The 27,058-nt window shown below is 43.5% G+C and overlaps 1 protein-coding gene and 1 non-coding gene across 4 annotated transcripts in view; both read right to left on the bottom strand.

Moving 5' to 3' along the window:
• The window catches only part of EIF3A (eukaryotic translation initiation factor 3 subunit A), a 330,727-nt gene that overhangs the window by 184,982 nt on the left and 118,687 nt on the right, over positions 1-27,058 (bottom strand). For all 3 annotated transcript variants that reach the window (XM_033943256.1, XM_033943255.1, XM_033943254.1), the window contains exons 11-12: positions 21,487-21,672; positions 18,451-18,798 (exon numbers count right to left, since the gene is read on the bottom strand). In XM_033943256.1, coding sequence (XP_033799147.1) covers positions 18,451-18,798; positions 21,487-21,672 — 534 coding nt within the window. The remainder of the gene's footprint in view (positions 1-18,450; positions 18,799-21,486; positions 21,673-27,058) is intronic.
• LOC117360177 lies at positions 21,291-21,425 on the bottom strand. Its single transcript, XR_004539384.1, has one exon. It is a non-coding gene; the product is annotated as a small nucleolar RNA SNORA19 (small nucleolar RNA).

The raw sequence follows: 27,058 nt of genomic DNA on the forward strand, positions 1-27,058 counted from the left end.
CGTGTTTTAGCCGGGCGTTCCACCTGGCTAATTTAGGTGAGACCCTGGCTGTCATCTCACATGACACTGCGAAATGACAGCCGCAGTTCTACCTTTTCTACTCTCGGTAGGCTAGTTGTGCGGAGACAAGAAGGACGGCTTGCTACAGGACTTAGTGATTGCTGAGCATTTGTCTCCGATCCTAGTCTAATGGATTTCCTGTTTCCATCCACTTGGTGTGAAAGTCCTTTCTGGCCATGCGCAGGTGGGCGAGCCCGCGTGGGCGGCTCAGTATGCGCAGTCGCAGTACTCTGTTTATTTATTATCAGTGTGTGGGGGCGGCAAAGATGGTAGTGTCCTCACTGGAGCAGAAACTCTCCTGCCTGGAGGCAAAGCGGAAGCAGGAGAACCGCAAGGACCAGCGCAGGATTAACCTGAACTTGGAGATCAGCCCGCAGCGACCCGGCCTAGTACAGGAGGAGGAGCCGGGAGGCCTTGGAGTGGGGGGAGGGGAGGAGGAAGGAAAAAACGTTGGAGGCTTCATTTATTTCCTGTCGTGGCAGAGCAGAGGCCTCAGGGGGAGCTGGAGGCATGGTGTGAAGAGCTGGTCTCCCGGGTCCAGGGGGGTGGGGGAGATGGCCGGTGCCTAGCTTTCATTCCAGAGAAGCGCGGGGGGTGGGTGGGGGTGTTCTCATGTGGGAGCCCGTAGTGCAGCAGGCAGGGGGTTCAGGGCATTCAGAAGTTCCCTACGTTCTCCTCTCTGCAACTGGGGGGCTTGGCAGTGCTGGGGACTGGCCTTGTTACTGTCGGAGAAGTGTTTAAATGCCTCCCCCCCCCCCAGTTGCAAAGATTTCAGAAAGATGGCTTTTTATAGAAATTCCTTTCTACTGTATTTAGGGAGGCTGTTTGGGGTGGGGTGCAGTGGGTTTGGAGAAGGACAGTAGTTAGCTCCTTCTTTTACGAGACCCACACACACAAAATATTTCTGATGACTGGTGCAGTTCACTTTTGTATAGTGTGATGTCTGTTTTCTGCTCACTTTGATGGTTTTGTATCTTTGCTTTGGTTATCAATAAAAATTGTTTTCACGTAAAATTCCCTTTCTGAAATAGTCATGTGGGGGTAGGTGGCTTCTGGCCATGGATGTGTCTAAGTGCCAGAAAGAAGAACAGTACGCTCGAATATACCTGTCAAATGTGAAATTTCTACCAGTCCCTAAATATTCCAACCAAATAGCCATCTTGTAATCTTACTGGATATGACCAGAATGCCTCTTTTGTAATCTGCCTAGAACCGCAAGGTATTGGCGGAATAAAAGACGCCAATGTAATAATGTAATGTAATACTGTGCGTCTTGGCTTCTTGGGGAGGGAAAAAGGTCCGTGAAATCTCCTCTGGGGGTAGCGGTATAGATGCCTCTACTGGTGGCTTTCTCTGTGATTTTTTTCCTTGTCCTGTATGGCCTGGTTTGTGGTGGTCTCGGTCTCCATAATGTGGTTGGATTCAGGGTGTTGGGTATGTTGGACTTAATATTTGGCCACCTCTCCCTTGGGTGGGGGAAGGGGGGAACTTGATACCACAATGCGCATATGGTATTATCCTGTTCCAGGCTTGATTAGCCAGAAGCATCTTATTGAGGTGTAGAGAAGCCCTCCCCATTGTTTCTCAACGGAGGTAAGAGCTACAAGGAAGTGCAAGCTAACTCTACAAGTGGTTCATTGCCAGGGTTAAAAGTGAGACTTGAGAGCTTTATAGGGGTATGATACTTGCCCCCTCCTTTACGAACCCATAGTAAGGGTTTTTGCACCGGCAGCGGTGGTAACTGCTCCGAAGCTCATAGGAATTCTAAAATCCACACTACGGGTTCGTAAAGGAGGGGGTAGTGTATATGTCGCTAACGTAATACGTAAAAAGAGTTAAAATCAAACAAAATTAATTTGCCAACTTTGATGGTTGGTTACAGGCTTTAGGGATATTTACTTCAGTTGAGCATTGGAAAATAATTAATAATAATTAACTAAGGGATGTTATTGAATGAGAGTACCCAAGAAAGGGACTTGGGGGTAATGGTGAACATGACAATGAAGCCGACGGCACAGTGCGCAGCGGCCGCTAAGAAAGCAAATAGAATGCTAGGTATAATCAAGAAGGGTATTACAACCAGGACAAAAGAAGTTATCCTGCCGTTGTATCGGGCGATGGTGCGCCCGCATCTGGAATACTGCGTCCAATATTGGTCGCCGTACCTTAAGAAGGATATGGCGTTACTCGAGAGGGTTCAGAGGAGAGCGACACGTCTGATAAAACCTTTCATACGCTAAGAGATTGGAGAAACTGGGTCTCTTTTCCCTGGAGGAGACTTAGAGGGGATATGATAGAGACTTATAAGATCATGAAGGGCATAGAGAGAGTAGAGAGGGACAGATTCTTCAAACTTTCTAAAAATAAAAGAACAAGAGGGCACTCGGAAAAGTTGAAAGGGGACAGATTCAAAACGAATGCTAGGAAGTTCTTCTTTACCCAACGAGTGGTGGACTACTGGAATGTGCTTCCAGAGGGCGTAATAGGGCAGAGTACAGTACTGGGGTTTAAGAAAGGATTGGACAATTTCCTGCTGGAAAAGGGGATAGAAGGGTATAAATAGAGGATTACTGCACAGGTCCTGGACCTGTTGTGCCGCCGCGTGAGCGGACTTCTGGGCATGATGGACCTCAGGTCTGACCCAGGAGAGGCATTGCTTATGTTCTTATGTTCTTATATAATAAAAATAGTGCACATTTAATTTTCCCCACCACCAAATTTCCCTGTTTCGCCCCACCCGGCTACTTTTTCATGCCACCCGGCTGGAAAAAATTTCTGGGGAGAACACCCTTGGAAAGATAGCTCTAAAATTTCCTCTCCAATTTCTATTAAGGGTACCGCTTTACAACTGATAAGTAATATTAAAATTTGGGGGGTTGTTTTTGATGATAAACCTTCTCTCACACCAAGCAGCATCATGGGGTAAAGACCTAGAACAATTGCTTTTGCCCACTACTTATGGGGAATTTAGGAAACGTCTAAAAACACACTTGTTCCTAAAGCATCTAGATAACTGATCCTCTCTCCCCTTTATAGCGATGAACTTGTCCTTTTGATCACTCTCTCCTCAACAATGAATTTCCTGTCCTATTAATTCTCTTTCTTCCTCCCCTCTTAAAGTCAATCAATTTGTTACCTTTGCTTAATCTTCTGTAAACCGCATAGAACTTCACGGTATTGCGGTATATAAGCTGTTATTATTATTATAAACTAACTTACCATAACCACATTAGTAATATTATCAAATCTACCTTTTGCAGACTGCGTCAAATTCGTTCTCTATCCAAATTTTTAAGCCCAAAGTCTCTCAATATTCTAATTCATTCCTTGGTTATCTCAAAAATTGATTACTGCAATGCTTTATTCAAGGGAATAGCCCAAAAAGAAATTAGGCGCTTGCAGATTGTTCAAAACGCCTCAATTAAACTTATAATGAAAGCAAGGAAATTTGATCATGTCACTCCTCTTCTTAAGAAAGCGCACTGGCTTCCAGTTGCACATCGAATTCAATATAAATTAAGTCTGCTCACCTTCAAATCTCTGGTATATAATTCCTTATACCCCATCTAGATCATTGAGATCTATCGACCAACATTTATTAGTTACACCCTCACTCAAAGTTATCAACACACGGCGGCATTTTATTTTTTCTCCCTTCCTATTTATTTAAGAGAAGAAAATAACTTAGATAAATTTAAAAGTAAACTTAAGAGCTTTCTTTTTAAAGATGCCTATGATGCTTAGGAGTCCAAACCTACCGCTATAAACTCTTACAAGGTTACTATCTTATTCCCCTCCTATTGTTTTCTACCATAATTGTTTCTCTTTCTATCATCAATATTGTATTTCCTTACCCATTCATTCCTTCTGTTTCTTCTGTTATTATTTATATTGTTAGTTACTAATCTGTTATGTTTGGTTAGTGTCTACTTGTTTTTAATAACTCTAGTGTCTACTTGTTTTTATTAACCCCAGTTTTAATCTGTAATTTGAAAGATTTGTTCATCGCTTAGAAATTTGAGTAAGCGAATAATCAAATACACAATAAACTTGAAACTTGAACACCGAAGGTGATAGGCTCAGAAATAACTAAGGAAATACTTTTTTTACAGAAAGGGTGGTAGATGCTTGGAATAGACTCACCATATTGGTGGTGGAGACAAAAGACTGTGTCTGAATTCAAGAATGCGTGGGACAGGCATGATGGATCTCTTCGGGAGGAGATAGTGGATGCTGCAGATAGGCAGTCAGGACAGGTCATTTGGCCTTTTAACTCTCATCATGTTTCTATCAGTCTCCACTCCTCAGTCCTGCTTTCACCAATCTCACGCACCGTCAATAAGAGCTAACACACAACTACATACTGTATAGCTGAAATAAGCCTCCTTTCCAACCACAATGCCTCTTTTCACTTGAGAGAGGCAAACAGACACCCTGAAACTCTGAGATAGGACACTGCTCTTTGTACTTCAAGACTGTATTGAATAAAAAAATGTTAGTTTTACAGTTAAAATAATCTATGCAAGTATCTAGCTTCTGTAAAACACAACTGCAATTTTCACTCCAGCTACCACAAGGCTTACTGTGGGTTGAACTTACTTTGATCACCTCCATCTGTTTTTCACACTGTCATGGACAGCTGAATGGAAGCAGAAGTCCACAATTTCGATAGGCCTCCAATTTAAAACATCAATGCCAGAATTAAATTCTCTCTGTTATTATTATTTAAATAAGTTGATATATATTGCTTGCACCAATTACAAGGATATAGGTGGTTTACATGCTAAGATAAATACTGAAAAAAACAAATTCCTTTGGTTGGATCCAACAGATTTGACTAGATCAGATCTTTTGTCCTCTTTCTATCAGAATGGATATAAGTTTGTAACACAAACTAGACTATTGGGAGTTCAACTAGATAATATGTTAACTATGAAATATCAGGTTAATTTAGTGAGTAAAGAAATTTCGGGGGCTTTTAAGGAAATTAAGATTAGTCAGAAAATGTTTTGATATTTCAGCATTTTCACTACTGGTCCAGTCATTAATTCTTTCGCAACTGGATTATTGTAACAGTTTATCTTGGGTGTGGCCGGAGGGAGAGAGGACCGGCTAGTGACATGTCTCCCAGGGGCCAAGACAAAGGACATCGCCGACAGAATCGAGAGGATCCTGGACGGAGCCGAAACAGAGGAGACAGCAGTAATTATCCACGTCGGAACAAATGATGTGAGCCGGAGGAACTTCAGCATGCCTGCGCTAACGGACCAGTTCAGGGTCCTGGGAAGGAAGCTGAAACGGAGGACACAGAGGATAGCCTTCTCGGAGATCCTGCCGGTCCCGAGGGCAGATGCAAGGAGGCAGGCCGAGCTCCAGGATGTGAATGCGTGGCTGAGAAAATGGTGCGAAGATGAGGGCTTCCACTTCGTGAGGAACTGGTCGTCCTTCTGGGGAAAGAGCAAGCTCTACAGGCGGGACGGCCTGCACCTGAGCACGGTGGGAACAAGAATACTGGCAACCAACATGAAGAAGGAGATCGAGAGGGCTTTAAACTAAGGAGAGGGGGAAAGCCGACACCAGACTAGAGGTCTGCACGGGAACGGGGATCGCGGGGATCCCGCGGGTCCCGCGGGGATCCCGCGGGTTCCCCCCCTGGCCCACGGGACTCCCACGGGGACGCCCCCTGGCCCACGGGACTCCCACGGGGATGCCCCCCTGACCCACGGGACTCCCACGGGGACGCCCCCTTGCCCACGGGACTCCCACGGGGATGAAAACAACCTACCTAAATTCTGGCGATGCAAGCATGCAGCTTACATTACAAGTCTGGCGTCGCGTCGGGAAATAGCCATGTTGAGCAGTGAGCTCAGCACGTACACAGATGAAAGCCTTGCTTGCTGATTGGTCCGGCGGCCCCGCCCCACCGTGCCGCCGGACCAATCAGCAAGCAAGGCTTTCATCTGTGTACGTGCTGAGCTCACTGCTCAACATGGCTATTTCCCGACGCGGGCATTAGGCTGTTTTTTGTCATTTCGGGTGGGGGATGGCAGCGGCAGCAGCAGCCTGAAAAAGAAATCATCCTGGCCGGGTTCGGTGTCATGCTCCGGAGCTTCTACAGCCTTCCTATCTCCCTCTCCCTTCTACCTGCGGCTCTCTTCGGCAACGATCGACACAAGCTTCTGGCGTCGGGGCCTACCCTCTGCGAGTCCCGCTTGTTTCAACTTCCTTTTTCCACAAAGGTGGGACTCGTAGAGGGAAGGCCTCGATGTCGGCAGCTTGTCTTGATCACCGCTGCTGACGAGTTGCTTAAGAGAGCCGCGGAGCAGGGGGGTGTTGCCAGGTGCAGGTAGAAGGGAGAGGGCCAGATGCAGGACTCGTGGGTGAGGGAGGAGAAGAGAGAGGGGAGAGAAACAAAAGGAAATATTTCATACTGGGCTGGGCCGGAGTGGAGGGAGGGTGGAAAGATTCTGGCTACAGGGTGCATTAACAAAGGAAAAGGGGGGAAAGCTGAAAATGGAGATAGTGACACAAAGAAGAGAAAGGGTAAGCAGGACCTTCTGAATAAGGATAGAGATACAGAGGGGACATGAAGAGGAGGTGAAATAGAGACATAGAAGTAATGCTGAAAAAGTGTGTGTGTGGGGGGGGGGGAGATAAAGACATTGAAAGGGCAAATGGTGAATATGGGGTAAAGACAAGGACAGAGACAAATGAAGATTCTGAAAAAGTGGTGAGATAGGGATATAGGTGAGATGGACACAAAGAAGGGTGATGCTGGAAAATAGGTGGAATGGTAATTCTGACAGACACAGAAGGGAAATGCTGGATCAAGGAGAGATGGGGCTCAGGCTGGATGGAATGAGGAGAAATGCCTTGTTGGCCCGGAACTTCCTCTCCTACGTCAGAATTGATGTCAGGGAGCGGAATGCTGGTCAGCGCGACGCTTCTGCAGGGAAAGCTTGGGACAGCGGTGGCTTGGGGACTATTCCCCGATGGCGGTGGCAGCAAACCGAGTGGCTTGGGGGAGGGCACGGAGAAAGAAAGAAAGGGGGCAGACAGAGAGACAGAAAGAAGGGGGAACAGGGAGACAGAAAGAAAAAGTTGGGGGAGAGAATGAGGTCTGGAGGAGAGGAAACATACAGGAGGCTGAAAGAAAGGAAGAAAGATTGGATGCACAGTCAGAAGAAGAAAGTGCAACCAGAGACTCATGAAATCACCAAACAGCAAAGATAGGAAAAATGATTTTATTTTCAATTTAGTGATCAAAATGTGTCTGTTTTGAGAATTTATATCTGCTGTCTATATTTTGCACTATGGCTCCCTTTTACTAAACCGCAATATTGTTTTTTAGCGCAGGGAGCCTATGAGCATTGAGAGCAGCGCGAGGCATTCAGCGTAACTCCCTGTGCTAAAACCTACTATTGTGGTTTAGTAAAAAGGGAGGGGGTGTATTTGTCTATTTTTGTATTTTGTTACCGAGGTGACATTGCATAGAGTCATCTGCCTTGGGAAATGTATATGGCAGATATCTTTGTTTTGTGTTCAAAAGAAAAGGAAATGCATTTCTGGTTTTATTTCTACAGTGTTGAAGTACTTGTTGGCCCTTGCTGTGACTGGTGGGGATCCCCAAGCACCACCAGCAGAGGACCTCCTCTAGAGATGGTCAGAACTCCCCTCCACCAAGCGCAGCAGTCGCTGGCAGCATCCATGAGCCACTGAGGTGCCAGCATCTGTGACTCAGGGACGCTACTGCTGCCTGCCAAGCTTGGCAAAAGGGACCCCAGGCCAACTGCAAAGGAAGTCCTCAGCTGACAGTTTGTGGGTTCTCATCAGCTGAGTATTTATATTTTATATTTACATTAGAGGTTCTGGTAGAAACCCATTTACAAAGTATGTATTCTTCCCAATTAATATTTCCAAATTAATAGTCTCTTTGCTTATTTGTAAATGGGTCTCTACCAGAGCCTTTAATTCAGTAGCATAATTAAATAAAATAACTATTTCTGAAGTTTATAGGGAAGGATGGTGACGGAGGGGTTTCCTCGCGGGGACGGGTGGGGACGGAGGGGATTCCTCGCGGGGACGGGTGGGGACGGAGGGATTCCTCACGGGGACGGGTGGGGACGGAGGGATTCCTCACGGGGACGGGTGGGGATGGGTGGGATTTTGGCGGGGACGGGTGGGGACGGGTGGGATTTCTGTCCCCGCGCAACTCTCTACACCAGACCTGATGACGCTTCGGACAACGGTATCCAGAAAGGATGCTGAACGGGAAGACTACTACAGGGAAGAGGACGGGGAACCGATGGAGCTCGAGATCAGACAGCGAGGGAAGCACCAGGTAACAGCAACTTGCTGTTCTCAGAGATCCTACCGGTACCGAGGGCAGATGTGAAAAGACAGGAGGAACTACAATCAATCAATGCGTGGATGAGGAAATGGTGTGAAGAAGAAGGATTCCACTTCGTGAGGAACTGGACAACGTTCTGGGGCAAGAGCAAGCTCTACAGGAGAGATGGACTACATCTGAGCGCGGCGGGATCAAGACTTCTAGCGAACAACGTCAAGAGAGGAATAGAACAGGCTTTAAACTAAGAAGAAGGGGAAAGCCGACAGTTGACCAAGCGTCGATGATTCGGAAGACGGTATCCCGTGAAGATACCGAGGGGAAAAAAGGCTGGGAAGAAACAATGGACAAATCACAGGAGTTGACAAACCCAGAAGAGGAGGTTATAAGGATTGTAACAACAGGGAAGAAACTAAAAAACGAAACACAGGGAAAGGAAATAAAGACAAGGATATACAAGGATCTAAAGTGCATATATACAAATGCAAGGAGCCTAAGAAACAAAATGGGGGAATTAGAAGCCATGACCAATGCAGAGGACATAGATATCATTGGAGTCTCTGAAACATGGTGGAAGGAAGAAAACAAATGGGATACAGCACTGCCGGGGTACAAGCTCTATCGCCAGGACAGGTCAGGACAAAAAGGAGGTGGAATAGCCCTTTACATAAAAGAAAGCATACAATCGACAAAAATGGACACAGCAGAAACGACCAACAAGCTAGAATCGCTATGGGTTAAAATACCTGGAAGGAAAGGGCTTGAAATAAAGATGGGCTTATACTATCGTCCGCCCGGGCAATCAGGAGATATTGATGAAGAATTGGAAGCCGAGATGAAGCGAGAATCCAAAAGCGGTAACGCGGTTATTATGGGAGACTTCAACTACCCCGGAATAGACTGGAGTCTTGGAAGCTCAAATTGCACTAGGGAGACAAAATTCTTAGAGGTTATACAAGATTGTTTCATGGAGCAGCTTGTCAGAGAACCGACGAGAGGAAATGCCACTCTGGATCTAATCCTAAATGGGCTAAGGGGACCTGCTAAAGAAGTAGAGGTAGTGGGACCGTTGGGAAACAGCGATCATAATGTGATCAAGTTCAAGGTTGAGGTAGGAATACCGAAAGGAAAGAGAACCATAGCGACAACTTTAAACTTCAGGAAAGGAAACTACGAAGCAATGAGGGAAATGGTAAGGAAGAAACTTAGGAACACTTCAAAAAAATGGCAAAAGGTAGAACTTGCCTGGTCTTTTCTCAAGAACACGGTGAGCGATGCGCAAAATCTATATATCCCCAGATTCAGAAAGGGGTGCAAAAAGAGTCGAATAAAGGACGCGGCGTGGATAACCAAAACAGTGAAGGAAGCGATAGGCAATAAGAAAAATTCATTCAGGAAATGGAAAAAGGACAAAACTGAGGGGAACTGGAATGAGAACAGGAAGTATCAAAAAGAATGTCACCGAGTGGTTCGAAAAGCCAAAAGAGAGTATGAAGAGAGGCTAGCCAGGGAAGCAAAAAATTTCAAACCGTTCTTTAGATATGTTAAAGGGAAGCAACCGGCTAGGGAGGATGTGGGACCGCTGGACGATGGTGACAAGAAGGGAGTGGTGAAGGAGGAGAAAGAAGTGGCAGAAAGACTTAACGCGTTCTTTTCATCTGTATTTACAAACGAAGACACATCCAACATTCCGGAACCTGAACAATTCTTCAATGGAAATCAGGCAGAAAAATTAACAACCATGGAAGTGAGCCTTGAAGATGTACACAGGCAGATAGATAAATTAAAAACAGACAAATCCCCGGGTCCGGACGGAATCCATCCAAGGGTTCTGAAGGAATTAAAAGAGGAGATAGCAGAACTACTGCAGCAAATTTGCAATCTATCCCTGAAAACAGGCGTGATCCCGGAGGACTGGAAGATAGCCAATGTTACGCCCATCTTTAAAAAGGGATCAAAAGGTGACCCAGGAAATTACAGACCGGTGAGTCTGACCTCGGTACCGGGGAAAATGGCAGAAACACTGATAAAAGAAAAAATTGATGAACATTTTGAAAAAAACGAATTGCTGATGACCAGCCAACACGGGTTCTGCAAGGGAAGATCATGCCTAACTAACTTATTGCACTTCTTCGAAGGAATTAACAAACGGATGGACAACGGAGACCCCATAGACATCATATATCTTGATTTCCAAAAAGCCTTTGACAAGGTGCCCCATGAACGCCTACTCCGGAAACTGAAGAACCATGGGGTGGAAGGAGATGTACATAAATGGATCAGAAGCTGGTTGGCGGGTAGGAGACAGAGGGTGGGAGTGAAGGGCCACTACTCGGACTGGAAAAAGGTCACGAGTGGGGTCCCACAGGGCTCAGTACTAGGGCCGCTGCTATTTAATGTATTCATAAATGATCTAGAAACAGGGACGAAGTGTGAGATAATAAAATTTGCAGATGACACTAAACTATTTAGTAGAGCTCGGACTAAAGAAGACTGTGAAAAACTGCAAAGGGACTTGAACAAACTAGAGGAATGGGCAACGAGATGGCAGATGAAGTTCAATGTTGAGAAATGTAAAGTATTACATGTGGGAAACAGAAACCCGAGGTACAACTATACGATGGGAGGGATGTTTTTAAATGAGAGTACTCAAGAAAGGGACCTGGGGGTGATAGTGGACTTGACAATGAAGCCGTCGGCACAGTGCGCAGCGGCTGCTAAGAAGGCAAATAGAATGCTAGGCATCATCAAAAAGGGTATTACAACCAGAACGAAAGAAGTTATCTTGCCATTGTATCGAGCGATGGTGCGTCCGCATCTGGAGTACTGCGTCCAATATTGGTCGCCGTACCTTAGGAAGGATATGGCGATACTCGAAAGGGTTCAGAGGAGAGCGACACGTCTGATAAAAGGGATGGAAAACCTTTCATACGCTGAGAGATTGGAAAAACTGGGACTTTTTACCCTGGAGAAGAGAAGACTTAGAGGGGATATGATAGAGACTTACAAGATCATGAAGGGCATAGAGAGAGTAGAGAGGGACAGATTCTTCACACTTTCAAAAAATAAAAGAACAAGAGGGCATTCAGAAAAGTTGAAAGGGGACAGATTCAGAATGAATGCTAGGAAGTTCTTCTTTACCCAGCGTGTGGTGGACACCTGGAATGCGCTTCCAGAGGGCGTGATAGGGCAGAGTACGGTACTGGGGTTCAAGAGGGAATTGGACAACTTTCTCCTGGAAAAGGGAATAGAGGGGTATAGATAGAGGATTACTGCACAGGTCCTATACATGTTGGGCCACCGCGTGAGCGGACTGCTGGGCACGATGGACCTCAGGTCTGACCCAGTAGAGGCATTTCTTATGTTCTTATGTTCTTAAGTGGCAGGGGGATTCAGGGGGGCGGGGTGGAACCAAAATGCAAGCAGAAGGCAATAAGGAGGAGCCACAAGGCAAGAGGGATCAAACCAAGGCCCAGGGGACAAGAACATGGGAGGGGGCTGGCAGGGCAGGAAATTTCCGAGGAAAAGCGGGGAAGGGGGGGTGGAGGGGACACGAGGAGGCAGAAATTTGCGAGGGTAAAGGATGAGGGTAAAGCAGAGGCACAGTTAACGGGTGAACAGCCCGAAACTCAAGGGAAGGAGGTCCAGGTAAAAGCAGAGGTGGGGGACAAACGCCGGGACCTACAGTGCTTATACATGAATGCAAGAAGCCTCAGGGCCAAGATGGGTGAACTGGAAGTCATGGCCAAAGGGGAGGACCTGGATGTAATTGGAATTACGGAAACTTGGTGGACAGAGGACAATCAATGGGACGTGGCGCTGCCAGGGTACAAGCTCTACAGGAGGGACAGGACCCACAAGAAGGGGAGAGGCATAGCACTATACATAAAGGACTCTATCTACTCGGTCAGGATGGATACGGCGACAAGGCAGAGGGGCTGGAATCACTATGGGTCAAACTGCCGGGAACCAAAGGTGCAGACATAAAACTGGGGCTGTATTATCGTCCACCTGGTACGCCGGATGCAGTTGGACACGACTTGGAAGCGGAACTGAAGCAGGAATGCAGTACTGGAAGTGTAACAGTGATGGGGGACTTCAACTACCCAGGGATAGACTGGAGTACGGGTCACTCCAACTACACCAGGGAAACGGAATTCGTAGAAGCTTGCAAGCAGTCACAGAGGGAGAGAGGCAAGAGAGAGACTTGGAAGGCAGGGGTTAGGAGAGGAGGAGAGCCAGGAGGGCACGGGGAGAGTGCAGAGCGAGGGGTAGCGGCGAGAGGTAGCTCCGCCCACCCCTCCGACGTCGGACCTCGGAGCTCCGCCTTAAAAGGGGCGGAGCCAACGGCACCCGGCCGTTCGGCGCGCGGCGAAGGCGCTCGCCTTAGCGAGAGCGCCTTTGCGAAGGGCCTTGAGAAGGGCCAGGGCACTACACCAAGGTCAGCACACAACCAGAGGCAGAGAGTGAGTGTGGGTGAGAGATTACAGCAGCAGCAGGCAGAGGGAGAGAGGACACAGCAGCAGCAGGCGGAGAGTGAGAGTGGGAGAGGGGACACAGCAGCATCAGGCAGAGGGAGAGAGGACACAACAGCAGCAGGCGGAGAGTGAGAGTGGGAGAGGGGACACAGCAGCACCAGGCAGAGGGAGAGAGGACACAGCAGCAAAGGCGGAGGGAGAGCGAGGGAGTGAGGACACCAACAGATCAGAGGAGACCAGAGTGGTGAGAGCCAGAGGAGAGAGCTGAGAGGAGAGAGCAGAACAGGCAGACGAGAGAGCGGAGAGCAAATAGACGGACCAAAGGAGCAGAGCAGAGAGCTGAGGGAGACCGGAGAGCGGAGCGGATAAGATGGAAATGGAGGCAGCCGGAATACACCAGAGCTTTCCAGTATACTGCATGGGGTGCCATATGTACGACTACCTCCCCTTGGGAAGGCGGGAGTACATATGCGGTCGGTGCCGGGAGCTGGAAGGCCTGAAGTATGAGGTCGCGAGATTGCAGGCCAGGGTTCAGGACCTGGAGGGGCTGCACGCTTCAGAGGAGCCATGCCAGGCGTCTGAGGATCCAGACAGAAACAGCTCCATTGAAGATCAGGTGAGGGACCTTGAGAGATTCATCGAGGAGAGCTACAGGAGGGTCGAGGAGCAGAACCAGCAGCAACTCAGACAGGTGTCATCAGACGAGAGCCAGGACCCACCGGAGGATGGACCTAGTGGAGAGGCCAGGAGGGCAGAGGAGGCCAAGGACCCTGAGGGAGGAGCGCCCAGATTCACCATGGACACGGACCTGAGGCAGAGGAGGCTCTTAAGGAAGGGAAAGACTGCAATTGTTGTGGGAGACTCGATCCTGAGGGAGGTGGACAGTCACGTAGCCGGAGGTCGAGAGGACCGGCTGGTGACATGTCTCCCTGGGGCCAGGACAAAGGACATTGCCGACAGAATCGAGAGGATCTTGGACGGAGCCGAAACGGAGGAGACAGCAGTAATTGTCCACGTCGGAACAAATGATGTGAGCCGGAGGAATTTCAGCATGCCTGCGCTAACAGACCAGTTCAGGGTCCTGGGAAGGAAGCTGAAACGGAGGTCACAGAGGATAGCATTCTCGGAGATCCTGCCGGTCCCGAGGGCAGATGCAAGGAGGCAGGCCGAGCTCCAGGAGGTGAATGCGTGGCTCAGGAGGTGGTGCAAGGAGGAGGGCTTCCACTTTGTGAGGAACTGGTCGTCCTTCTGGGGAAAGAGCAAGCTCTACAGGCGGGATGGCCTGCACCTGAGCACGGCGGGAACAAGAATACTACCAGCCAACGTAAAGAAGGAGATCGAGAGGGCTTTAAACTACAGAGAGGGGGAAAGCCGACAGCTGACCTGATGACGCTTCGGACAGCAGTATCAAGAAAAGATGCTGAATGGGCTGACTGCAGGGAGGAGGACGGGGGTCCGATGGAACTCGCGATCAGACAGCGAGGGAAACACCAGGTAACAGCAACTTGCTGGGAGAAGTCTAAGGGGAAGGGGAAAACAGGGGATTCAGGAGGACAAGATGGCACCAGGGTGCAAACAGAAGGCAATAAGGTGGAGCCACAGGGCAAAGGGGAGACACAAGGCAAGGGGGAACAAACCAAGGCCCAGGGGACGATAGCACAGGAGGGGGCTGGTACTCCCCGGGGAAAAGCGGGGAGGTGGGGTGGAGGGGACATGGGGAGGAAGAGTTGCGAGGGTAAAGGCGGAGGGCACAGCAGAGGCACCGGGAGCGGGAAAACGGCCCGAGACCCAAGGGAAGGCGGCCCAGGTAAAGGCAGAGGTGGAGGACAAACACCGGGACCTACAGTGCTTATATGCAAATGCAAGAAGCCTCATGGCTAAGATGGGTGAACTGGAAGTCATGGCCAAGGGGGAGGACCTGGATATAATAGGAATTACAGAAACCTGGTGGACAGAGGAAAATCAATGTGATGTGGCGCTGCCAGGGTACAAGCTCTACAGGAGGGCCAGGACCCACAAGAAGGGGGGAGGCATAGCGCTGTATATAAAGGACTATATCTACTCGATTGGGATCGATACGGCAACAAAGACAGAGGAGCTAGAATCGCTATGGGTCAAATTGCCGAGAAAGAAGAGTGCAGACATAAAGCTGGGGCTGTATTATTGCCCGCCTAGTGCGTCAGAAACAATAGGACAAGACTTGGAAGCAGAACTGAGACAGGAATGCAGGACTGGAAGTGTAACAGTGATGGGGGACTTCAACTACCCGGGGATAGACTGGAGTACGGGACACTCCAACTCCACAAGGGAAGCAGGATTCGTAGAAGCTGTGAGGGACTGCTTCATGGAGCAACTAGTCAAGGAACCGACGCGAGGGGATGCTACTCTTGACCTCATCCTTAACGGATTAGGGGGGCCTGCAAGAGGGGTAGAAGTGGGAGGACCACTAGGCAACAGTGATCACAACGCAATCAGATTCACATTAGAAAGAGGGACACCCATAGTGAGGAGGACTGCATCGACTGCGCTCAACTTCAGGAAAGGGAACTATGTTGCCATGAGGGAAATGGTGGGGAGGAAGCTCAAGAACAGCTTTAGGATGGAGACTGTAGGAAGCGCCTGGACCCTATTCAGGGACACCCTGCAGGAAGCACAAAACCTGTACATCCCCAGTTTCAGGAAAGGCTGTAAGAACAAGCGGTCAAAAAGCCCGGTTTGGATGACAACTGAAGTAAAGAGGGCAATAAGTGACAAGAAAGTGTCCTTCCGGAGATGGAAAAAGGACCCAACGGAGGAAAATCACCAGAAGCACAGGAATTGCCAAAAGGAATGTCACCGAGAGGTTAGAAAAGCAAAAAGGGAATACGAGGAGGGGCTGGCCAGGGAGGCGAAAAACTTCAAGTCATTCTTCAGTTACGTAAAGGGGAAGCAACCAGCGAGAGAGGAGGTGGGGCCGTTGGATGATGGGGATGGGAAAGGAGTGATTAAGGAGGACAAATAGGTAGCTGAGAGGTTGAACACGTTCTTCACGTCGGTCTTCACGTGCGAAGACACATCCAATATACCGGACTCAAAGGAGCTCATGAGGGGGGAACAGGCCGAAAAATTGGAGCATATAGAGGTAAGTCAGGAGGATGTCCTCAAACAGATAGACAGGCTAAAAAGCGGCAAATCACCAGGACCGGACGGGATCCACCCAAGGGTTCTAAAGGAACTAAGACAGGAAATAGCGGGCACAATCCAGCATGTTTGCAACCTATCCCTGAGAACAGGAGAGGTGCCAGAGGACTGGAAACTGGCAAATGTCACACCTATCTTTAAGAAGGGATCGAGGGGTGACCCCGGGAACTACAGGCCGGTGAGCCTGACTTCAGTTATAGGGAAGATGGTGGAAGCGATGATCAAGGACAACATTTGCGAACACATCGAGAAAAATGACTTACTGAGAACAAGCCAGCACGGATTCTGTAAGGGAAGGTCATGCCTTACGAACCTACTGTACTTCTTTGAGGGGAACCCATGGACATCATTTACCTTGATTTTCAAAAGGCTTTTGATAAGGTGCCACATGAAAGGCTGCTTAAGAAGCTGTGGAACCACGGGGTGGGCGGGGATGTACACAGATGGATCAAGCACTGGCTGTCAGGTAGACTGCAGAGGGTCGGAGTGAAGGGCCAATATTCAGACTGGCGGGGAGTCACGAGCGGTGTGCCGCAGGGATCGGTGCTAGGGCCGCTACTCTTCAACATATTTATCAATGACCTGGAAACGGAGGCAAAATGCGAGGTTATAAAATTTGCGGACGATACCAAACTCTGCGGAAGAGTTAGGACCAGGGAGGAGTGTGAGGACCTGCAAAGGGACCTGGACAAGCTGGAAGACTGGGCAAACAAATGGCAAATGCGCTTTAACGTTGAGAAATGCAAGGTCATGCATATAGGAAATAAGAACCCGTTGTTCAACTACAAAATGGGTGGGGGGCACTGCTGGGAGACAGCGGACTTGAGAGAGACTTGGGTGTGCTAGTGGATGCATCAATGAAGCCATCCGCACAGTGTGCAGCAGCGGCGAAAAAAGCCAACAGGATGCTGGGCATCATAAAGAAGGGTATCACAACCAGGACGCGGGAAGTCATCATGCCACTATATCAGGCGATGGTGCGCCCGCATCTGGAATACTGCGTTCAGTATTGGTCGCCGCACCTCAAGAAGGACATGGCGGTACTTGAGAGAGTCCAAAGAAGAGCAACGAAGCTGGTAAGAGGGCTGGAAAACTGCCCATACGCTGAGAGGCTGGATAAGCTGGGTCTCTTCTCTCTGGAAAAAAGGAGGCTCAGGGGAGATATGATAGAGACCTTTAAAATCCTGAGAGGCATAGGGAGGGTGGATAGGGACAGGTTCTTCAGACTGAGAGGGACAACGGGTACGAGGGGGCACTCGGAGAAACTGAAGGGGGATAGGTTCAAGACAAATGCAAGGAAGTTTTTCTTCACCCAAAGGGTCGTGGACACATGGAATGCGCTCCCGGAGGAAGTGATCAGGCAGAATATAGTACAGGGATTCAAACAGGGATTGGACAGATTCCTGAGGGACAAAGGGATCGTAGGGTACTGAAAGGAGTGCGGGGACAAAGGGTCAAGAATTTGATAGGAAGATAGGACTTCGATGAGAAACCAAGGGGTGATTCAGACAGGTCATGACCTGTTAGGCCGCCGCGGGAGCGGACTGCTGGGCGTGATGGACCTGTGGTCTGACCCAGCAGAGGCACTACTTATGTTCTTACTACAAGAATCCTAAAGAGATTACAAACTGTTCAAAATACTGCAGTTAGAATTATATTCTTGATTCCCAAATATGAAAAGATTACTTACATTTGGCCTTTCTCTGCCGTCATGTTTCTATGTTCAATTATATTGGTTACCAATTTCTGCTAGGATAACTTATAAGCTCCGTGTATTGGTTTTTAATATTTTACACGGCCTAGCTCCTTCTTATTTACTGGATTTAGTTTCCTTAATGATTGGTAGACAGGGTCATATACAACGAAAATCAATTCTGTTTACAATTTCCATCGCCTAAATCAATTAAGCAAATCCATCAACTTAGTGCTTCTTTTAGTTATCAACTTCCCCTCGCTGTTAGATCAGAAAATAATTATTTAGTTTTTAGAAAGCTTTTAGAAACAGAAATTTTTGAACAGATTGTTTTTATGATTTTTTTCAATATTGTCTGTTCAACTGGGTTTGTTTCTGGTCATCTGCTTTATTATAATCCGCCTGGAACTCATAAGGGCTATGGTGGAATATAAAAAGCTTTATAATGTAAAGTTTTGTAATACCGGAAAGGACAGAGTAAAACACATCCAAATATAGACATACCAAAATGACAAACCCAGTGTTTGAGAGCCAGCTAGTACTCCTCCAAGTTAGAATCCCAAACTACACTTAACAGGAAACTCTTAAATCACTCACTCAAATTTCTGTTTGTAAAGTCCCAATTACATTGCCCAATACAGGTATGATACATCACTGCCCCCTCCCAAGCTTCAAAAGACCAAGATGCTTACTTCAATATCGATGTCCTTGAAAGCTTTTGCCCCCAACTCTGTCTTTTTGATCTGCTCCAGGCGTTCCCGCACAGTCTTCTTCTTGATTTGTTCGTGTTCCTGCAGGATTCGCTCCTTCTCTCGTTCTTTGGCCTCCTGGCGCAGCCGTTCTTCCTCTGCCTTGCGCACTTTCAGCAGCTCAGCCTCCCGCTGTTCCAGCTCCTCCTTCTCCCGTTGGATATTCAGGCTCTCCAGGCGTTCTTTTCTTTCCTCAATAGTCTGACGACGGGCCAAGATGCGTTGGTGCTCCTTCCGTGCATTTTTCAAGTACGCAGTAACAGCCAGCTGGTGCTGCTCCTCCTTTTCTTGCTGCAAAAAATAAACTGTTATAGGTGATTTGATAAAGAAAGATGACCAAGAAACAGCCTGAGCTCTTTACAGTAATATAACCGTGAATGCTAGGAGATATAACTGAACGACCAAGGTAAAAGCAGATATGTATCTCTGATTGTAAGATGAAACCTATGGCAAGCACTAGAACTCCAACTGGATTTGGCTATTCAAAGCCTCATTATGGTAGCACCTCTGCAACTGTGCGACATGTACATTTGTCAATTTGTACAATTAACATAAAAAGGCAGATGTATGACATGAGCATACAGTATTTCACAAAATTTTCCATACTGCCTTCACCACAAGAGTCAATCAAAGAGAAGGGGGTATAAAGGCTAATTTATGCGATAGTTGCATTAAGAATTTTTTGCACATCGGTGTCTTACTTCTCTTTTATAGTTAATATACCACTTCTGTTAACCCACTACTTTTTATCATTCAAATGATACCCCATTGTAACAACAAACTCACCCCCAACACATAAATTGAGAGGGTGAAGTATAAGAAATGCACTGTTCTCAGCAAAGAGGCCTCTTATAACATGTTGTTACAATGGGGTATCATTTGAATGATAAAAAGTAGTGGGTTAACAGAAGTGGTATATTAACTATAAAAGAGAAGTAAGACACCGATGTGCAAAAAATTCTTAAAGCAACTATCGCATAAATCAGCCTTTATACCCCCTTCTCTTTGATTGATGTCATTTATTTGTGAGTTGGATAACTTATAAGGTGATCCGTCTTTGTTGTTTGAATTTCACAAGAGTGGCAGTCCATGTCACAAGTCTCTGCTTTCACTACACACTGTGCCACATACGCAAGTCTTTTATAACAGGACTAAGTGAAACAAGCCACAGTATTTACAGTGCCCTTTAAACCAGAAGGAGAGAATTTGGGAAATACAAGAAACCAAGGGGGTCTTTTACTAAGGTGTGCGTCCATAGAATAGAATGGGCACGCTAATATTTAGCACGTGCTAAATTGACCCCCCCAAGTTTCAATACAGAAAGTAGTCAAAAGTATGATAAGTTGCCATACAACACATGGCTTTTGTTTAAATCCTAGTAAACAACATGAGGTTTTAAAAGTATTTCCCTGCAATTTCATCAAATGTCCCCTAGTCTTTGTAATTTTTAACGGAGTGAAAAATCGATCCACTTATATCCATTCTATTCCACTCAGGATTTTGTACGCTGAGGAGATATGATTGATATGATAAGAGGTTGTGGTAAAAGTAGATAGTGTAGCTGTTTTAAGAAAGGTTTGGACAAGTTCCCAGAGGAAAAGTCCATAGTCTGTTATTAAGACATGGGGGAAGCCTCTGCTTGTCCTGAATCGGTAGCATGAAATGTTGCTACTCTTTGGGTTTTGGCCAGGTACTAGTGACCTGGATTGACCACCATGAGAACGGGCTACTGGGCTTGACTGACCATTGGTCTGACCCAGTAGGGCTATTCTTATGTTATTATGCTGGTAACTAGGAGTGGCCTAGTGGCAGATCTGCTGCCTCAGCACCCAGAGGCTGTGGGATCAAATCCCAGGGCTGCTCCTTTTAACTCTGGGCAAGCCACTTAATCCTCTATTGCCCCAGGTACAAAATAAATACCTGTATGTATATAAACCACTTTGAGTGTGGTTGTGTAACTACAAAGAGGCAGTATACAAGTCCCTTTCCCTTTCCCTTCCCCCTCATCTGAGTTTACATCTATGGCCATTTGGAAGAGCAGCATCTGCCTTTTTAAGTTTGAAGATAAGAACATGTGCGAGTTACAAAGAATAATTCTACAATTTCTGTACTCCATTTACAAATAATTTTTTATCACAGCATCAGGAAAATAAAGTATCTGGATGTAAGAAGACAAAGTCCATTAACATGCTTAGAAGGACTTCAATGTTTCCAACTCCCAAAGGAAGCAAACAAATGTAATTACTAAGTTCAAAGCAGGATACTACCACATTCAATGATCAGAAATTACAAAAACCCCTAGATAGCATCACTATTACAGCATGATTTGACTGGTACTCTCGTATGTAAAGCCAGGACTGTGTGTGTAAATTGCAGGGGGGGTATTCATGCATGTGCAGAAAGACTTCATACTCTAGCACTTAGGTACCTTTAAAGAAAGCCCCCCCTCCCCCGCTCGCTCTCTCTTCCCTGTTTGTGTTACATGCTTTATGGTATTCTGTCCTGTGACTTGTTTCATAATATTTTATTTACTCTGTAAACAGGTTTTGCTTTTGTCTTTTGGGTGGTATTATCAAGTACTGTCCAGGGTCTGAGCTTGTACTTTTTCCTATGCTTTTTCTTCCGGCACCTGGATGCTTTGAGAGGGTTTAGACAAGCTTTAAAAACTCACCTGTCTCTTCCCTTGTCAGGAGCTGGGTTCCTCTATTATTTAACTTGTATGTGTCATATAAGCTGATAGTTTGTCTTTTATGTTTGTTTCACCTGTGCTTCCAAAGATGGCCATTTGTCTGAAGGGGACTGGCAACAGCAACAGAAGTAGTTGCAGTGCTAATTGACCTTCATTTTTATTTTAATATAGCACACCAGAAATAACTTTACTCTAACAAGCATGCAGAGCACGTCAATGAGATGTGCAATGAAGCAAACAGAGAATTTTCTACAGAAGGAAGGAGCTGATAACTGATGCACTGTACTTACCAAAATCTGAGGAGGTTTAATGACAGCAATAGCCTTGGAGAGGGCAGAGGACATTGCAGTCAGTTGATTTCGAATCTGCTCCGAAGGCATACTCTGCAGGTAAGGACCCACAGGGGCATCTTCCCGAATAGAATAATTCAGGTCTGATCCAAAGCTTAGGGTCCGAGATGTATGATCAATGCGAACCTATAAAGTTAATATTGAAAACTATCTTAAACATTATAAATAGCAGTGCAGTACTGGCACCAATCCGCTTTAGACGGCCGACAATGTCAAAAGCTTTCTGAAAATCTAAATACACTGAGTTCCTCATGAGAGGCTCCTGAGAAAGTTAAAGTGTCATGGGATAGCAGGCAATGGTTGTTGTTGTTTTTTTTTTTTTTTTTTAATAACTGCATCAAAAAGTAACAACATTTTAACTTGGATACAACACTTAATATCCTGCCTCCCATCCCTTTCATAACACATATAAAACACATATATCATGTAATAAATTCTTTCCTGCCATTCCATACAATTAATGAAAGACCAAAAACTACCCCCCTCCCCCAATTTTGCTCTTTTACTATCAAGTAAAAAATGGTATCTATTCATTACAATAATTTGTTAAAGGCCCCCAAACATCTTGAAATTTATTAAAATTCCCTTTCTGTTCTTTCCATTTTATATATGTGACATAATGAAGTCCACCAAAAACTGTAGTTAAGTCTCTTCCAATTTTTCCAATTACTCATAATTTGTTGTATGGCAACCCCTGTCATAATAAGTAGAAACCTGTTATTCTTAGATGATATTTGGCTCTTAGCCCTCATTGACATGCCAAATAATACAGTATCATACAATAATGCCACCGGGTTTTCTAATAAACAATTTATTTGGCCCCATATTGATTTCCAAAAAGCCAAAATAAATGAACAATAGAATAATAAATGATCTAAAGTCCCTGCTTCGAGATGACAATGCCAACATCTGTTTTGGATTAGGAATTATTGGACAGAAAACAGAAGGTAGGGGTTTTTTTTTTGTTTTTTTTTTAAATTTTATTTATTGAATTTTTCAATTTTTACAATGTTTGAAATTCAAGTGATATAATTAATTACTATATATCATTGTATCTATCATTAATACAACTTAATTTATAAATAGTATATATTATATATAATCAAAAGTTATACATCCCTCCCCTTTTTCCAATTAATGATTCTAAAAATTATACATGTCCCTCCCCTTTTCTATATAAGTATTATAATTGTGCTAAGAAATCTAATCATTAGAATAATTAGTCAATGGTTGCCAAATTTTATTGAAATTATGAATGTTCCCGTGTTGTAATGCTATTACTTTTTCCATTTTGTATATATGACAGACAGAGTTCCACCAGAACGTATAATTTAATTTGGTATAGTCTTTCCAATTCTGAGTTATTTGTTGCATGGCGACTCCTGTCAATATTAATAGTAGTTTATTATTGTTTACTGAGATCGGACTCTGAGTTCTCATTGCAGTTCCAAATAATACAGTGTCATATGAGAGTCCTACATGATTTTCTAGTAATTTGTTAATTTGGGGCCAAATCATATTCCAAAAGGCATTTACACAGGGACAAAAAAAAATTAGATGATCTAACGTCCCTATTTCTATTTTACAATGCCAGCATCTATTGGATCTAGTATTATCTATCTTTTGCAAGCGCGTAGGGGTCCATAACACTCTATGTAATAAAAACATCCATGTTTGACTCATAGATGCTGACTTTGTAGATCTTAATCTCCAGGACCAAAATCGTGGCCATTGAGACGCAGAAATTGTCTGTCCAATCTCAATACTCCAAATATCCCTAAGACCAGTTTTCTTTTTTTTATTTAAAAATCCATATATCAATTTGTACCATTTTGCGGCTTGGTGACCCAAGAAATCCGCCTGGAAACATAAAACCTGCAGACTATATTGAGTATTAAGATTTTTCCATTCAGGGAACCCTACCTGAATGGCCTGCTTCAATTGCATCCATTTAAAATATTGTGATTTATTTAAGCCAAATTTATTTTGCAATTGTGAAAAACTAAGCAGTGAACCTTCTGAAATTACATCATTTAATGTTCGTATACCTGCACTTATCCATTGTTTCCAGACGATCTTAAATCCGCCAATTTTGATCCTGGAGTTTACCCAAATAGATTGATTTAGTGATTTACAAATTGGATCTGGTGATAGGTTATTTATATATCTTAATGTTTTCCAAGTGTCTAATAATATTCTGTTTTCTTTGTATCTTCTGGGCATTGTTATACTAATTAAATGATCTAAATGTAATGGGAACAGGAGCCGCCATTCTAAATATAGCCAATCTGGTACATTCTCCATGAGATCTGGGAGGATCCAATACATACCCTGTCTTAGAATATAGGCTTGATGGTACCTATAAAAATTTGGAAAATTTACCCCTCCCTCCATAATTGGTCTTTGTAAAGATACTAAAGCAATTCTGGGTCTTTTCCCAAACCAAACAAATTTTGTAATAATATTGTTTAATTTTTTATAAAAGGACCCCTGAAAAAATATTGGTATCATACTCATTTGATAACAAACTACAGGCAATATCATCATTTTAATTGTTTGAATTCTTCCCCACCATGAAAGATGTAAAGGATTCCATTGTTCACACATTTCTGTAATTTTTTTCAATAAAAGTTTTTCATTTTCTTTGACTGTATCATCAATTGTATTTTTGATCATAATTCCTAAATATTTTAATCCTTCCTCTTTCCAAATAAATGAATATGAATCAAATAATCCTTTGGTGCAGTGAACATTAATTGGAAGAATTTCTGATTTACTCCAATTAATTTTATATCCAGAGAATTTTCCAAATTCCTCTAGAAGATTAAGTAAATTTGGAATAGTAATCCCCGGTTCTCTCAAATATAATAAGATATCATCTGCATATGCAGAAAGTTTATATTCCCAGTAAGAAAATGGGATTCCCCTTATCTCCTTAGTTTGATTAATTGCAATTAACAAGGGTTCTAGAACAATATCAAAAAGTAAGGGAGACAAAGGACATCCTTGTCTAACTCCCCTTTGCAAATTAAATTTATCTGATAAATTGTTATTTATATATAATCTTGCACCAGGAGAGCTATACAATGTCTGAATCATTTTAATAAAACCGGGTCCTATTCCAAACCATTCTAGAGATTGATACATAAATTTCCATTCTACTCTATCAAATGCTTTTTCTGCATCCAAAGATAGCATAAAAGTTGGATCATTCATATTTTTTGCTAAATTTAAAGAGTGAAATGCTAATCTGGTGTTATGTGATGAGTGTCTTTTAGCAATAAATCCTGTTTGATGTACATCAATAATGAAAGGAAGAGCTTTTGCCAATCTTATTGCTAGTACTTTAGAAATTAATTTACCATCTACATTTAATAAGGAAATAGGCCTGTAATTTGAAACCAAGGTAGGATCTTTGTTTGGTTTTGGTAAGACAATAATTAATGAATCAGCCATAGTACCTGATATATTTCCATTATTCATTTGATATTGATACAATTTTAATAGATATGGTAAAATAATGTTTTGAAATGATTTATAAAATTCAACCGTATAACCATCACCACCCGGAGCGGATCCAACTCTAAGAGATTTCAATGCTGATTCTATTTCTTTTAAAGATATAGGTTCTTCTAAACTTCTTTTTATATGATCTGGAACATTTGGTCCAATAAATGAATTTAAAAATTTTTGTCCATCTTGTTCTTTATTTTCATAAGATTCAGAAGAATATAAATCTTTATAAAAATCAAGAAATTGTCTTAAAATGTCTTTATTGTTAGTGTGTGTATTACCTTGTATATCTTTTATTGCAATAATCTTGGATTTTCTTTTTTTTGCTTTAAGGAAATTTGCCAATAATTTTCCAGCTTTATTTGAATTTCCGTAAAATTGAACTTGTCTATTAAATAAATCTTTTCTCACAAATTGAGAAGAAATCTCATTATATTTAACTTTTAATTTTAATAAATCTTGTAATGTTTTATTTTCCCATTTTTCAATTAATTTATTTTCTAATAATTTAATTTGTTTTCCTAATTCAAGAAATTGTTTTTTATGTTGTTTATTAATATATGCTGAGTATGAAATAATATTCCCTCTCATTGTTGCTTTAAAAGCGTCCCATAAAATCTCAGCATTAATATTATCTGAATCATTAATTTGAAAAAATTCTTGTATTTTTAATTTAAATTCTTCGAGAAAATTTGAATCCGCTAAAAAAGTATTATTAAATCTCCAAATTGAATTTAAATGTTCAATATCATAATTTTGAAGATTAATCCACACACCAGCATGATCCGAAATTATAATAGGATCTATAACTGCTTTTATCACACGCTGCGCTAGGTTATTAGAAACAAATATATAATCAATTCGTGAAAAGGATTTGTGGACCTGAGAACAAAAAGAAAATTCCTGATCATTAAAATGAAGAATACGCCATATATCTACTAAATCACAAGATTGAATCAAATTATCTAAGCCTAATGATTTCATAATTCTACTTGGTTTTTTATCCAAAATTGGATCCATTACAGCATTGAAATCTCCTGCTACTATTAAATTAGATGTAGCCAGTGGTAAAAGTAATTGTTGAATTTGTTTGAAAAACTCCATTTGATTCGTATTAGGAGCATATAAATTGAATAAATTCATGGTTGTATTTCCCAGATCCATTTCGACATGCACCCATCTACCTAAGGGGTCATAATTTATTAATTTGAAATTCGCATTGCATTTTTTGTTTATCAGAATAGCCACTCCAGCTTTTTTCTTTAAAGCCGGTGCAAATAAACATTTAGAAATCCAACCCCCAGATAATTTTTTAGATTCAGTTTCAGAAAGATGGGTCTCTTGTATGAAGTAGATATCCGCATTTTGATTTTTAAGGAACGATAATATTTTCTTTTTCTTAATAGGATGATTTAAACCATTGACATTCATAGAATAAATTTTTATATCCATCTTATTTATCATTAAATTTTAACCAATATTCTATGATAATATACATGATTAGATCTCAGCACAATTAATATATATTGATTCCCATTCCCACCCTCTATTTTCCCTCCCGACCCTCCCACTATCAATGTTTGTCCTGGAACACACATTGGTCATGCAAAACCTAAATCCCCTCCCCCAGGCAACTAATCATTCATAAAAATATTCTCTAATTCAATACATTTCATATTTCTTTATCCACCTTATTATTCATTTAAACCTTCATTAAATCCCCTTGTATATTATAGTTCATATCAAATTTAATTTGATAAATCATATTAATCTTTTCAAGTCTTAGATATAAATAATATATTACCCCTTCAATAAATTAAATATATTTCATATATAGTTCTAATTTCATATATTCAAATTAGATATATCTATTCCTATATATATAATATATATAATAATAAATATTTTAGTAAATCATTTTATATATTTGAAAATCATCATTTATAGTATCGTAATATGTATAGATAAATATTTATATCAAAAAGATTTTATAATTAAT

Source organism: Geotrypetes seraphini, chromosome 4, assembly GCF_902459505.1.
Source record: "Geotrypetes seraphini chromosome 4, aGeoSer1.1, whole genome shotgun sequence".
Classification (NCBI taxonomy): Eukaryota; Metazoa; Chordata; class Amphibia; order Gymnophiona; family Dermophiidae; genus Geotrypetes; species Geotrypetes seraphini.